Source organism: Mauremys reevesii, linkage group 7 (assembly GCF_016161935.1).
Source record: "Mauremys reevesii isolate NIE-2019 linkage group 7, ASM1616193v1, whole genome shotgun sequence".
Classification (NCBI taxonomy): domain Eukaryota; kingdom Metazoa; phylum Chordata; order Testudines; family Geoemydidae; genus Mauremys; species Mauremys reevesii.
In genome coordinates this window covers 33,197,157-33,213,324 of record NC_052629.1, presented here as the reverse complement: position 1 = coordinate 33,213,324, position 16,168 = coordinate 33,197,157, and the positions used below count along the sequence as shown (strand labels likewise).

The 16,168-nt window shown below is 44.7% G+C and overlaps 1 protein-coding gene across 1 annotated transcript; it reads right to left on the bottom strand.

Moving 5' to 3' along the window:
- On the bottom strand, positions 1–13,896 carry LOC120369459 (uncharacterized oxidoreductase C663.09c-like). The gene is made up of 3 exons (XM_039482774.1): positions 13,145–13,896; positions 9,884–10,061; positions 1–625 (listed from the first exon to the last, which is right to left on the bottom strand). The coding sequence occupies exons 1-3, from the start codon at positions 13,469–13,471 to the stop codon at positions 339–341; spliced, it is 792 nt and encodes a 263-aa protein (XP_039338708.1). The 5' UTR covers positions 13,472–13,896; the 3' UTR covers positions 1–338.
- Between the last annotated feature and the right edge of the window lie 2,272 nt (positions 13,897–16,168).

Genomic DNA, 16,168 nt, shown 5'->3' with positions numbered 1-16,168 from the left:
TATCATTAATAAAATCATAACTATACCCTATACTTTATTGCACCTTTTGTAGGGACTCTCAAAACCCTTTACAAACATTAACAAATTTAGCTTCAAGAGCCCTGAGGTTGGTAAGTATTATCCCCATTTACCACAGAGTGAATTAGAGGCACAGAGAAGTTAAAGATTTGCTCAAAGTCATACAGCAAGTCAGTGACAGAACTGGGATTAAAATCTAATATCTTTTTGATGCTCTCATCATATGCCACAACAAAAGGTTTACTAAAGCATTAATCTAGCTAGGTATTTATATTGCTCTCATCTCCACGGTACCGGGGTGCCTCCATTAAAACAAGTCTTTACCAAGGTAGTGCAGATCCATCCCAAGCAAAGAACTTTCCTGTTTTCCCCATATCAAGGTTCTCAATAATATTCATTAGACAATTAACTGAATATTCTGGGGTGAACAGTTTGTCCTTGGGAACATTCCTGTGATAAGGCTTTGATAAGTCGGTATTCACAGTTCCTGGATGCAAAGAAACACACACCACCTTAGTTTTCCCTCTTCCAAGTTCAATGCTGAGATTCTTGGTAGCCATGTTCAAAGCTGCTTTAGACATTCTGTAGCTATACCATCCACCTAAGGCTAAAAGAAATATGTCAGGTAAGCAAGTTCTGCAAAGCCACAAGCAGCATTGTGTCATAATTGTAGCATGTTAATATAGTTGGCAGATTTCAGAATAATATATTAGTGAATATCCCTTTGGTCATTTGTTGGTACATATAGCATTGTCCCATAGCTTTTAGCCATGTGGAAGGCTGTATTTCTTTCATGGAAAAGATCTAGCAAAACCAATGGAATCATCACTATCTTGCTTGTCTTTCTAAAAAGTAAGTTCCTTGTTCAACCAGATGTTATGAATTTTATGCGAGAACCACTGCATAACATTCTGTGGTCTGTGTTATGCAAAAAGTGAAAATAGATTATCCTAATGGTCCTTCTGGCCTTAAAATCTATGAAGAACACAACAAAATAAGTAATTATAGAGAAAAGAACAGTGGACTCTTACTATTTACCCCTTAGTTTCCTTCTAAATTCAGTTACGTAGTATTTTTACATTTACCTCTCCATGTTTATTTGCCCACAGACAGATAGGAAGGTCAATGGCAGAACTGAGGCAAGTTTTCAGGACGTTCATTCTTCCAGTTCTGTACTCAATCTACTAGTTAACACTGAATTCAAGGTTCACGTTTACCTATTCAATGCTAGCAGTAGCTATCTGATTAAAAAAAAATACCATAGTGTCTATTTTAGAATTACTTGTGTTGGATAATTAATTCCCTGAGAGTATGAGTCACCTAGCCAGAAATGAATTACACTCTCTAATTTTATACTAATATTATACATAAAAGAAAAGTTTTTTTTCCTTCTTTACTTTTCCTTCTTACTTTAGCACCGGGCGGGCAAACTTTTTGGCCTGAGGGCCGCATCAGGTTTCATAAATTGTATGGAGGGCCGGTTAGGGGAGGGTGTCCTGGCCTGGACCCCACCTCCTATCTGCCCCCGCCCCCGGACTCCTGCCCCATCCAACCCCACCCCATTCCCTGATGGCCCCCCCAGGACTTCCACCCCATTCAATCACCCCTTCTCCCTGTCTCCTGACTGCCCTGGAACCCCTGCCCCTAACTGCCCCCTGCCACCCCATCCAACCCCACCAGCTGCCCCTGGGACCCCTGCCCCATTCAACCTCCCGTTCCCCCTCCGACCGCCCCGACCCCTATCCACACCCCGCACCCTGACCATCACCCCAAACTCCCTGCCCTCTATCCAACCCCCGCCCTCTTACCCTGCTGCTTGGAGCACTGATGGCTGGCGGCACTACAGCCGCGCCGACCGGCTGGAGCCAGGCTGTGCCGCCGCCACCACTACACAGCTCAGAGCACTGGGTCAGGCTGGGCTCTGCAGCTGCGCTGCCCCAGGAGCTCACAGCCCCACCGCCCAGAGCATTGCGCCGGCAGTGGAGCAAGCGAGCTTAGGCTGCGGGGGAAAGGGAACAGCAGGGGAGGGACTAGGGGCTACCCTCCCGGGCCAGCAGGATGGGCCTGCGGGGCGGATGTGGCCTGCAGGCCGTAGTTTGACCACCCCTGCTTTAGCATGTAATTAATCCTTTTCATAAAGTCTCAGAAATGCAGCTTTATGTAAAAGATTTTTTAAATTTACTGTTAGAATAATTCTTAACTTTTTATAAAGCTGTTTATCCAGAAAAATCCACAGTGTTTTACAAATGATATATAAAAGGTGTATAAAGAAATGACTTCCGCACCCCCTAAATTCACACACATATGAGGTGAAACATGCAATGTATAAGTTAGTGCACAGCAGTACTATACAACAAAATACAACTGGAAGTGAAAGATATATCTAATTTAAACAGCAGGAGGAAGTTTAGAGAAACAAAAAGGAATAACTCAAAATGGAGTTTTGCCAAGACACCAGCATTAACATCCTATTCTTGAAAAAAGGGCCTTAGAATCTTCAGTTACCATAAGTGGTCAGGTTCTTTGGTGCTTTATAACACACTATCATTTTGTATCATGCCTTTCATAATTTCATTCTATACTAGGTGCAAGCAAAGTCTGAACAAAGAAGCCTGATATGTTTCAAAACCGCTGTTTCATTGGGAAAACTGACTGCAACTTGTAACAGAGTGGGATATGACAGGATCAAATTATGAACTCTATGTTCTACTGTGTGGAAACGGTACCTATGTGACAGCATAAATCTGAACTTGCCCAAGGGAAAGCCTCTTATTAGGCTGCAATCCAGACAGTCGCCCTGCCTGGGCAAGGTGTTTGGCACCTCACTGCAGGGCTATCACCGAGAAGCCATCAAGACTGCAATCTGGGGCCACTGACTTTATCTCTCAACTTCTGGCCCTACCTCCACAGAACAATGTTTTTTCTACATAGGGGTTCACAACGTGGGAGGATGAAAAACTATGGCTGGTGGATCTGGTGTTTCTCAGTCACATCACAAAGACAGAGACCCTATTTAAGAGGGAGGTTCTGTTCTGTGCAGGGGGCTGACCATTGCGTGCAGGAGAGATACTGCCCAGCTTGAAATGCTGATGAACCACTGACTCTCAGAAGGGGTGAGCTAAGACTAGGGGCATTTTCAAAAGATCTGTAACTGTGACCCAAGAACCTTTTAATGCCAACTGGCCAGGGCGTGTACAGGGTTTATAGAAATCTCATGAGTCTTGTGTATACGTTCTAGTTCACTAAAGAATGCCTCGTGATCTCGAATAAAAGCCATTGTCACAATGGTCATTAGTATAATTGTAAAATGTATGTACAGATACTATGTAAGGAGTTTTATATATATATATATATATATATATATATATATATATATATATATATATATATAAATACACACACACACTCTGAAACACTATGTTTTTAAAGTCTGTATCAAGGTAGTGGTCACCAGCAAAGGTGAAAAACAGGTTTGCCTCCAGACAGGATGTAAATTAAGCATTGTAAGCTAATACAATGGATGCCCATTTACATAGGAAGTCAAATGTTAACAAGGAGGTGTGAAGTCAACACGGAAAGAGCACGCTGGGAAAAAAAACAAGTCACAGGTTCTTTCCAGTCTAAGAGTAAAGACAATGAACTTTGGGGGGAATTTCTGAAAGAGAAAGAAGACACGTTGGGATTCTGCATCTAGGAAGTAAACAGACAGCACATTTATATTCACGAAAACGGTGTCTGAGCCAACCTTGGTTGAAAATGCTGAAGAGAAACTTTCCATAAAACTTCATTAGGTAGGAATTAACCTGTTACATTTAGTCTCTAGAAAGCGAGTTATGATTTTGTTTTATATGTAACCATTTCTTTCCAATATCCTTGCTCATTATTGCCTGAATCTTGGATTCCTGATAGTAAACTTATTCTTGTTTTCACTATAGAATCATAGAACTGTAAGGGACCTCAAGAGGTCATCTAGTCCAGTCTCCTGCACTCAAGGCAGACTAAGTATTATCTAGACCATCCCTGACAGGTGTTCCTCCAACCTGCTCTTAAAAATCCCCAATGATGGAGATTCCACAACCTCCCTAGGCAATTTATTCCAGTGCTTAACCACCCTGACAGTTAGGAAGTTTTTCCTAATGTCCAACCTAAACCTCCCTTGCTGCAATTTAAGCCATTGCTTCTTGTCCTATCCTTAGAGGTTAAGAAGAACAATTTTTCTCCCTCCTCCTTGTAACCAACTTTTATGTACTTGAAAACTGTTATCAAGTCCCCTCTCAGTCTTCTCTTCTCCAGACTATAAATATATCTAAGTGCTATGGCGTTAAGCAAAGTGCTGATCCTGAGCTAACTCTTACAAGCTAGTGTGTCTACCCCTGTTCCCTTGGGAACAGCATGGTTGATAGTTCTAGGGGTGTTCAGTGGATAAGGAGCTGACAATATAGGGAATGCTCTGAGAGGGTTCAGGGGTTGGTGTGGGCCATTCACTAACCTGCACAGAGGGAATGAGAGCCTGAACAGGCCCTGAAGGAAGTGCTTGGTGTGTTGCCAGAGGCTGGTAGATTCAGGGAACTGATTCACAGCAGGCACCAAGAAGGTTGCCTCACGCGTAAGGGCAAGTGGTGGTGAGGTGTCTCACAACCCTGGGTACCCCAGGGGAGTGTCACAGTAACTCTTGAGTCTTTTAAGAGTAAAAATTACTATGGTTAAGAAATTCTATTGCTAAGCCTGTGTTTTCCTGCCACATTGTCACTGAAGGGTTTAAACTAAAAGCCCAGATAGCCCAGAGCCTAAGTGAAAGCATGTGTTAGTGAGCGGAAGGTCCAGGAGACCTGAGACACTGGTTTCAGCATTTAGGGAAACTGGACTGCAGCACCTACACATCCCAAACAAGGACATCAGAGAAGAGTTGTAGGCCTGGGAATGTGACCTAGTCTCAGAGCTAGAAACATTAACTAGACTCTACCCAGACCCTATTGACTCAGAAGCACATGGGACCCAGTGATTGGATCCACTCACAACAGACTGACCATAAAGTGGGGCAGAGGGCCAATTTGTAACATAAGTAACAAATCCTGTTCCTATGATTCTGCCTTCTCATTCATAACTTGTATTAGGCTTACCAGCCCCAAACCTTACCCTTTTCAAGGCACAGAAGCATCCAATGTTATGGTTACTGCTTACTAGACCAAAAGTAAAGCCATCCAAATTGACAATAGTCAAAATATTTATTGAGTTCATGTTCCAATTTATTTTGAGATTTGTTCCTGTTAAGCTTCTACTGATATGACAAGAATCACAAGTTGGCTTAAAGTGTGAATGTAATAAACTGATGCAATGGAGCCCCTTTCTTTCCAGGTCACTTTTTATTGGCTCAGGCTCTCTTTTTTACATTTTGAAAAATAATTGCTGGGGCTGTTCTGAAGACTCCTATTCCGGATAGTTGAGAACACACAAAGGCATTTACATTGTATATTTTATGCAAACCTGCAAAAGAAGAAACAGTCAGTACTCTCCGATGTGGAAAGAAACCATCCCAAAGAGTCAAATCCTCCATTACCTGCACAGTCAAATCCCTTATTTAAAGTATTGTGTTGCAAAGAAAGCAGGATCATCAATGACTATCTGGAAAAATTATAAACACGTCTGTTTAACAGAGTTTTACGTCTCTTGTCCAGGTAAATTGTAAATATACTCACCAGTCATTTATGATTAAAACAAAGCGCTTCATCAAAGTCACACAAGCCTCTCTAAAAGGTATTTGTAAATGTAGAAGTCAGAACTCAGAGTTTAAATAAAACTTTTAAAACTGTTCTACACGTTAGGACTATCAATCTTGACATTTTCCTTACAAATTCAATTATTTCTGTTAATATTCATACAGCCATATAAATATTTATGGCACTTTACTGAACACATAAGACGCAGGGTGAAATACACGTTTTGCCATTGGCTTTGACTGTGCCAGTATTTCACCCACGGTCCATACCCTGGAACTAAGGGTATATCTACACAGCAGCTGCCAGGTATGATTCCCAGCTTGAATAGACATACACATGCTAGCTCTGCTGGAGCTAGCTAGCAGCACTAAAAACAGCAGTGTGACGGCAGCAGCATAAGCAGCGGCTTGGACTAGCTGCCCGCATACATACTCAGAGAGCTGGTCAGGATTGTCACAGGGCATCGTGGGTCCTGTCCCAATGCCCCATGATGCATTGCTTCACATCCCAGCAATCCTTGTGCTTCCGTCTGCATTTTGTGTCATCTTTCAACGGTTTATGTACTGCACACTGTGCCTCTTCAGTCTGCAGGAATGGATCCCCACTGTTGACCAATATGTTGCTTATCACGAAATGCAGTGGAGTTATTCCTTAAACTACAACGGCAAGAGAAGTGCGACATTGATCTCGCCTTGCGTAGTAGCTACAACATGAGATTGCTTGTGGCATTCACGGAGGTGCTAACCACAGTGGAATGCTGCTTTTGGGCTCAGGAAACAAGCACTGAGTGGTGGGATCACATCGTGATGCAAGCCTGGGATGACGAGCAGTGGCTGCAGAACTTTTGGATGAGGAAAGCCACATTCATGGGACTGTGTGATGAGCTCGCCTCAGGTCTGCAGCACAAAGACACAAGAATGAGAGCTGCCCTGTTGTTGGAGAACTGTGTGGCAATTGCACTGTGGAAGTTGGCTACTCCAGACTGCTACCGATTGATTGCTAACCAGTTCGGAGTGGGAAAGTCAACCGCTGGACTTGTGTTGATGGAAGTGTGCAGGGCCATTAATTGCATCCTGTGCAGAAAGACCATGACTCTGGGCAAGGTGAGTGACATTGTGGATGGCTTTGCACAAATGGGCTTCCCTAACTGTGGAGGGGTGATAGATGGAACGCATATTCCAATTCTTGCACCAGACCATCTAGCCTCCGAGTACATTAATTGGAAAGGGTATTTCTCAATGGTTCTCCAGGCACTTGTGGATCACTGTGGGCGTTTCATGGACATTAACGCAGGCTGGTCCGGAAAGGTGCATGACACATGCATCTTTTGGAACACTGGCCTGTTCAGGAAGCTGCAAGCGGGGACTTTCTTCCCAGACCACAAGATCACTGTAGGAGAAGTCAAAATGCCCATTATGATCCTGCGAGACCCTGCCTACCCCTTAATGCTATGGCTTATGAAGCCATACATGTGGAACCTTGATAGTAGCAAGGAGCGGTTCAACAACAGGCACAGATTTAAAACTCAGCCACTATTCACAGACCTGTCACTAACTGGCTGACCCCAGGCCATAAGACCCCCAAAATGGTGAGTAACTGCAGGGACAGGGGAGATCAGTGTTCCAGGACTGTACTGTACAGTGGCCATGTGGCTCTCAGGGGAAAGCCAGCTCTGTAGCAGGGGGCTGATAATCATTCCTGTCCCCACATTTTCCACAGGCTCTGTTCATTACGGAAGATATCTCGCCGACGAGGGTAAGCAGGGAATCAAGAGAGGGTCTTCTCCAAGACTGCGGCTTCACCCTGGCCCTTATGTGGCTCACCTGTGTGCAGCAATGATCCCCCCACCCAGTGACGGCAGAGTGGCACGGGAAAGTTACCCTTAATGGGGAAAGAAACAAAGCAGCTCTGCCAAAGAACCTGCGGCAGTGGATTGCCCAGTATCTCCATGAGAGTTTCCTGGAGATCTCTGAGGCAGATTCCCATGAAGTGAGGGAATCAATCAATGCCCTGTTCCACCACTCAGACTAGACATGCGGTGGTATGCATATCATATAGACCCATGCCTGCTTTCTACAACCCTCCTGCCTCCAAAAACTTGCTTCATCGATTCCCAAAATCAAATCCACTTATACCAGGAGCCTCCTCTTCTGTTTGCACTTCATCAAGCTCTGACAGCTGTGACTGGCTAGCCTACTCCAGGGTAGATAAGAGCTCCAAGCTGCATGCATCTCTAACCTCCAAGTCATCCTCTGCCTCTGGGTCCCCCTCCCTCTCCTCGTCCAAGATTTCCTCCTCCTGGCTCGGTCCATTCTCGACTGGCACGTGAGCCTCCAAAGTATCCACAGCAACCTTTGCAGTGGAGGTGGGGTCGCCACCGAGTATCGCGTTCAGCTCTTTGTAGAACCGGCAGCTCATGGGCGCAGCACCGGAGTGGCAGTTTGCCTCCCACGCCTTGTGGTAGGCGTTCCGCAGCTCCTTCACTGTGACCCTGCACTGCAATGTGTCCTGGTCATGGCCCCTTTCTGTCATGCATCGTGAAATCTGTCCATAGGTATCATAATTCCTATGACTGGAGCGCAACTGGGACTGGACGGACTCCTCTCCCCAAATGCTGATGAGGTCCAGCAGCTCTGCATTGTTTAAAGCGGGGGATCTCCTGGTGCATGAAGCAGGCATGGTCATCTGGAAAGATGCGCTGAGACCACTGCACGCATCACTGAGCAAACAGGAAAGGGACTTTCAAAATTCCCAAGTAATTTACAGGTGGGAATGATGGTTGGTCACCTGAGGGCAGGGCAGTAGAGTTCAAACCAATGACTAGTGAGGCGAGAACAGGCATTGTGGGACACCCCCCAGAGGCCAATCACAGCGCTGTAATCAACCTGGGTATCTACACTGGCACCGTGGCACTGTAACCCCGGCGCAGAAAGCTGTACGCCTCTTGTCGGGGTGGTTTTTTTACAGCGCTGCAACTGCAGAGTTTCTGCGCACTAAGTGGCTTGGCAGTGTGTACACCTCAGGAGTTACAGCACAGAAAGCTGCCTTACTGCACAGAAACTTGCCAGTGTAGACAAGGCCTCAGTGTAGTAGAGCACTTACATCCGTGGGAGGAAGGCTGAAGTGTTAACACTGACATAATTAGGTCAACATAAGCTGCTTTATGTTGACCTACCTGTGTAGTGTATACCAGCCCTGAGGCCTTTTACTCTTGTAACAAGTGTTATTTGATCTTTTATGACTGAAGTCTGAGTTTCACATCTCACACAAAAAGCATCATGTGAAATCCTGGCTCTGTTGAAATCACTGGCAAAATTCTCATTGACTTTAATTGAGCCAGGATTTCACTCATCATCTTCAGCATCAGAATGACCTGTTGCATCATGCTTGGGACATCAGCTCAATATTGAGTCAAAGGGGAAAATGCCACACAATGAATCCATACCAATATCAATTCCTGAAGTATGTGAGTTCTCACTCTAGGTATCCAATTCAATGACTGGCCCAGCCCAACACTGCGTAATTTATGAGATTTGACAAAGTCCCATCCCCAAACGGTATAGCTAAAAGTCACAACAGACCCAGAAATTGCATTTAACGTCTCTAAAGTTTATATTAAAGAGACTTACCTATCCAAACACTGATCTTACAAATTATGAGGGATAAAATGAAACCCTCTACTTAAATTATAAGAAATGTTTACAAAAACTTTTTGGAATGGATTTTTAAAATAATCCTTCAATATTCATAGTGCACATACTGTCTTGAATGTTTGATAAATAAATATGTCATTCACCACATGCACCTGAACAAACAGGAATATACAAATTTTAAAATTAAAAAATTGCTGCAGCATACACTACCATCATTACTTTTAGCAGCGAGATAATTCAATATATATTCGTTAGCCAACATATCAGTACAATTTAAGCAGAGTTATTCTTTTCACTGCACAAACCATTTTTGCAGGAAAAATATAAATTAAGATGCAGTAATGCTTAGAAAATTATAATGATCTTCTACATTGTTATTAGCTACGCTGGCCCACACCAGCTGGATGTTATAAAACATTAATATAGCAATCATTTATCTTCTTATATGAAAAATAATTAGGTTACTGCATAACATTCATGTCAAACAGTACTTACCATTGTCTCCTATGGAGCCTACTTTAGCTGTCAGGTTCACCAGTATGGCCCTATGCTGTTTGGCCTGGTCAGCAAACTGATGTCCAAATGCTCCAGTTCCTTTCCGCAACAGAGGGGCAAAATATTTAGCCATCACTAGGGGCCCTATGGTATTTGTTGCCAATGTTATGGAAAGACCCTAGAACATAAAAAAAAAGAAAAGAAGAAGAAGAAATAAGTAGAAACTGCAAAGGTAAATAGCCTACAGCCAGCAAATGCCAGGCTTAAAGTTCCATTTTGTGCTAACAAATGATATGAAATCATCTCATCATCTCTCATCATCTCAGTGTGATGTCATTATCACTAACAAACTGGGTCCTGACTTGGCCCATCTGAAATGCTGGCCCTGGTATACTGTAATGTAAGGGGTGACCCTTCCAGAAGTGTTGACAAATCCATATTACTATAGTTTACATTGCAGTGATACTCAAAAATCCAGTGAGGATCAGAGTCCCATTATGCATCAGAAGGTATTATCTGTCCTGAGGAGCATTCTTTTTTAAAAAGACAAAAGATAAAAGGTGGGAGAAACCATGCAAGCAAAGTAATGTTCACATGCCTTATTAATTCCATTTCTTCTTCCTTGTCAAATAAATTATTACCAGTAATTCATTTGTGTTTAGTTAGAGTCTTTGCTGCTTTGTGGCATTTTGTAACATGCACTTATTGAAGAGTCTGTTGGGCTAGTTAAATTAAAATTATTTAACCTAAAACACGAAGTAGCATATATTTTTTTTTCTTTTTACTGTCCACTGACACTGAAAACAAAGAATTAAACTATTTTAGCTCTTTCTGATTTTGCTGATATTGTTTGAACTTTGAAACGTTGGTCACTGGGTATCTGCAAATAAACAATTGGTACTAAAACATGTTGTTTAGTCACAGGAGCATACAGGTTTAAACGAAGAGATCGTAGCTCAAATTATCTATTCAGGTCATCAGAATTTCAAACTATAATTACAGTCAATTTATGTATACTTTGGAGTTAAATGATTAACTAGGAATACTAGAGTGAAGGTCACGAAGGCCATTCCATTCTAAGGCTCCAATACTGCAAAGATTTATGCATGTGCTTAACTTTAAGCATGTGAGGACTCCATTGAGTTCTTTACAGCATCAAGGCTAATACATTTATTTTTCTTTTCTAAGAATTTTCTAAAAAATCTCAAACTTAAGTCTCAGCCCAGGAAACCAACAAGATGAATTAAATTAAGAAAAGAAACAAGAGTTACTTAACACACAACACAAGATGAAGGGATGGAACAGGCAACTTCTGTAACTAAGGTTATGTCTACACTAACGCTTTTGTCGGTAAAACTTTCTGTTGGTCAGGGGTGTGAAAAAACACTCCTGACTGACACAGTTTCACTGACAAAAGCACCAGTGTGGACAGAGCTATGTTGGTGGGAGACTCTCTCCCGCCGACTTAGTTACCAACACTCGTTGGGGGTGGTTTTGTTATGCCAACAGGAGAACTCTCTCCCGCTGGCATAGAGTGGCTACACGGAAGACTTTACAGCAGCACAGCAACTGCTGTACAACTGTGCCACTCTAAGGTCTGTAGTGTAGTCACAGCCTACAGAAAAACAGGGAAAAAGGAATTGCCCACTTAGCAGACAGTTATGCTTAGTGAACTCATTTCATGTTCAGAAAGAGACAAAACAAACACATAAACCCCCAAACCATTATACTGTTATTATACAAGGTTAGGGATCCAATGAAGACACAGTGGGATTCTCAAAAGCACCTAAGTGAAGCACAAGTCTCATTGAAAACCCATCCTTAATTAGAAATGCTGGCTAGCTGCAGGGATGCATAGCCAAACCTGAGTTGCACTGCACTGTGACCCCTGAGGCCAGGTTGCAACACACAGAGAGGAACCCAGGTCCAGACCTACGTGACTGGAGCTGACCCCATTGCAGGGTTAGGTGAGTGCAGTGTGGGCTTCCCTTCCAACTCTTCTCCCTGCAGCCCCCCCTCCGTGGTAATTTCTTTGGAAGAGTGGAGGCCCTCAATGTCAGGTTTTGCCCCAGGCTCCCTGAAGCTCAGTGGAGCCCTGGCTAGTTGGTCTACTGTGAAACCAGTGGAAAATAAATTTACTTCCACTGCCATTATTGTGGAACATGATGTAAGGATGTATGTTTGGGGAGATGAGGGAAGGGATTGCTTTTTGTTATTTCATAGCTCTCTGAAAAGTGTGCTATTGCCATTTTTCCTTTTTTTACCCTCACTAAAGTCTGTTAAGTTATTTTTGAGTTGTGCTAACTGGCCAAAATATATTTTATTCAACATATTTTTCAAACATTCTTTGCAGTTGCATAATGCAAACGTAATTACTCCTCAATGTGCTATATGTTTAGACCATGCTAGTTTTGAAAGAAAGTTCTGAAGGCCCGAAAATTACAACTTGAACATACACGGTGCATTTTCATAACTGAAATATACCTGCACAGTTCCAGATGGGCACACTCCATCTATCTGGAAGCATGGATGCTGAAGAACAGGTGTCCAAACAGGCCCTCTAAATTTGGGTACCTTGCGTGTCCCTTTTTTATTTTTCCATTGGTTGTTATTTTTAATTACATAAACACATTCAGTTCAAATTTCATGCATCCTGGAGCTTTGCACTCCAGAGTGCACTGTGCATTGATGAGCATGCAACAACGGGAATGGCTGGCTGGAGAAAAAGCCCACTAGACCTGTTTCTGTTGCCATTAAACCTCCTTTCTCCTGGCATTGGATGAGGTCCAGCAGGTGGCATGTCTTTTCTTCTCAGGCCGCTAGTCACCTATTTCAAAACGGACATGCTTTTAAAGCCATTATGCACTTTCAAGTGTCTACTGATATATTTATTGAAATACACCAGCTGCAACCAGAGGTCCTCAAGCAATGGCTTCACAGTTACCAAGCCACCTTTCTATAAAAAAAATCACCCTCTCCTTCAGACCTCTTTCCATTAACAAGGACACACACACACACCCTTCTCTCCACAGCATGTCAATGTAGCCAGCTGAGATTAATTGGCAAAGACTTAAACCGACACACAATTTGGACAAAAACCCTGAGCAACTGAGCTCGGAGGGAATGCCCTTGCTCAGAGAGCTATTGGCAGAACGGGGGGGTCTTCCAGTTAATCCCACAGGAGCGAAATACAGCAGGTCTGCACGAACTACGCTTTTTTTGACCTCATTGATGTTTCCACTGAGGGAAACTCTGGCCCACCTCTGCTGAGACCTCCTGCAGGCTCGTCTCTCCTCTGGCGCTGGGGTGCAACATCGCCCCCGAGTTGATGAGTAGGTCCAGCCGGCCATGCTCCTTCGCCACGGCTTCCGCTGCCTCTCGGATCTCTGCCTCCCGAGTGGCATCCAGCCGCAGCACAGTGAGCTTCTGGGGATACAGCCTTTGCAGCGCTTGTAAGGCGCTGGCTGCTTCGGGGCTCCTGCAGGTAGCGATCACTCTCGCCTCTTTCCGTGCGGATAAAATGTGTTTGCAGAAGTGCAGGCCGAGTCCCCTGCTGGCTCCCTGCACAAGGACCACCCCTCCTGCCATCGCCCCTCCAGCTACACCTAATCCTCCCCAGCCCGATACCGTATGCTGCCCACTAAACCCACAGGGTTATGCCCTCCGCCCAGGCAGCCCCAAGAAACCAGGGACCCCCTACCGCTCCCTCACTGATAAGTGCTAGTGACATGCTGCATTCGCCACAGAGGTGCCTGGCTGGAGAAGGGTCCTTCCTGGCAGAACAGACCCAGTTCGCTTGCACCTTTGCATGGGCCAGGGAAGCTGCTGCAGCTCTCAAATGAGCACAGGAAATGCATGTTCGCAACACTCCCGGATTTCTGTCGCACTGTATAGCATCACATGCCTTCAGCCCCTGCTCTTAGCTGCAGGGGAGGTGTGTGAAGACAACTGGGATTCGTAGTGTCCTGTCTCGTTTCCGTGTCGGCAGTTCATAGGGTTCGGACTCCATTTCCCGGGACTGCCTGGGCTAGGAAAGAGGTTATGAAAAAGCGGCATAGGAAAAAGCCCGCTTTCCTGCCCAAAGGACCCTGGGAAATGAAGTCCCAGTCCCGTTATCTCCCACAATAAAGTTGGCACCGGGAACTACATCTTCAGTATTCTAGTCAGTAAGGCTGGCTGTGTGAGCCCTCCACGCGTATCAGTGCTGTCAAAGTGTAAAAAATTGAGGACAGACCTATCATGTAATTGTAGATCATGCATCTATTGTTCCTTCTCCCCCCACACAGGGGGCAGTCCAGCTGAGCATCTCCATGCCCAAGAATAAGAGGGAGTTAGAGAAGCATAAGGGGACGAAAAGAGAGATGTTAGCCATAGTGATTCCTATTTTATTGTGAGAGTCACAATATATTTGGTGTTTTTCTTAAAAAGCATCAGCTCCTGGAGTCAAGTAGCTATGCGAGAATCTCAGCTTTCATTTTAAAAAAAGTTAGGTCCATATAAGAACATAAGAGTGGTCATACTGGGTGAGACCAAAGGTCCATCTTGCCCAGTATCCTCTCTTCCAACAGTGGCCAATGCCAGGTGCCCCAGAGGGAATGAACAGAACAGGTAATCATCAAGTGATCCGTCGTCCCCTGTTGCCCATTCTCAGCTTCTGGCACACAGAGGCTAGGGACACCATCCCTGCCCATCCTGGCTAATAGCCATTGCTGGACCTGTCCTCCATGAACTTACCTAGTTCTTTTTTGAACGCTGTTATATTTTTGGCCTTCACAACTTCCTCTGGCAGAGAGTTCCACAGTGACTGTGCACTGTGTGAAGAAATACTTCCTTTGTTTGTTTTTAAATCTACTGCCTATTAATTTAATTTGGTGACTGCTAGTTTTTGTTATGAGAAGGAGTAAATAACACTTCCTTATTTACTTTCTCCATACCAGTCATGATTTTATAGACCTCAATCATATCCCCTCTTAGTCATCTCTTTTCCAAGCTGAAAAGTCCCAGTATTATTAATCTCTCCTCACACGGAAGCCGTTCCATACCCCTAATAATTTTTGTTGCCCTTTTCTGAACCTTTTCCAATTCCAATATATCTTTTTTGAGATGTGACAACCACATCCGCACGCAGTATTCAAGATGTGAGCGTACCATGGATTTATATAGAAGCAATATGATATTTTCTGTCTTATTATTTATCCTTTTGTTAATGATTCCCAACATTCTGTTCACTTTTTTGACTGCCACTGCACATTGAGCGGATGTTTTCAGAGAACTATCCACAATAACTTTGAGATCTCTTTCTTGAGTGGTAACAGCTAATTTAGACTCCGCCATTTTATATGTGTAGTTGGGATTATGTTTTCCAATGTGCGTTACTTTTGCATTTATCAACATTGAATTTCATCTGCCATTTTGTTGCCCAGTCACCCAGTTTTAGGCAGTTTATGTTGACCTAATTATGTCAATATCTTATTACATGGGTGGTGGGTGAAACTTCCGCTGGGAGAGGCTAGCTCCTTGTCCCACCTCTTCCGCCACAGCCCTGCCCACACTCCACCCCTGGACCCACCTCTGCCCACCACTGACTCACTGCTCATCTCTTCACACACACACACTCCCGTGAGGTCCTCCCATTGCTTACCTCCTCCCCATCCCCCTTGCTGCTTGCCTATCTGCTGCTCGCCTCCTCACCACCTGCCAGATCCTCCTGCCCTCCACAAGACCCCCTCCACCTGCCATGCAGCTGGCTCGCTGTTTGCCTCCTCACCCTGCTGCTGCCCCCCGGCGAGACTCTCCCCCCTTTTCACCTTAAAGCACTAGTAATATGGCCTAGGGTGCCAAAAAAGCTGGCGGCACTCCTGGCCCTACTACAGCAACTCCTCCAAGAGAGGCATAAAACTTACCTCTGCATAGTTAGGGTGACACAATGTCTGTGGAGACACTGCCTGTCAATTTCATGGCAGGAACTGTGAAACTGACAAGAAAGCCCCACTCCCCTGGAAAGCTAAGTGACTGGATTCAGCTCCTGGCTGGGAGCCGGGGCGAGAAGCTTGAGGGGCCCCCGACCTGCTCCCTGCAGGCGGGGAACAGGGGGCGAGAAAGCTTCCTCTGCCCCACTCCCGGCAGGGAGCAAGGAGGCGAGAAGCCCTGGGTGTCTTCCCCCTACTCCTAGCAGGGAATGAGAGGGGAGGGGAAAGAAAGCCTGGGGTGGCTTCCCCCCACTCCCAGCTGGGAATGGGTACAAGAGAAGCCCCGGAGAGCTTCCCCTGCTCCCTGCTGGGAAGG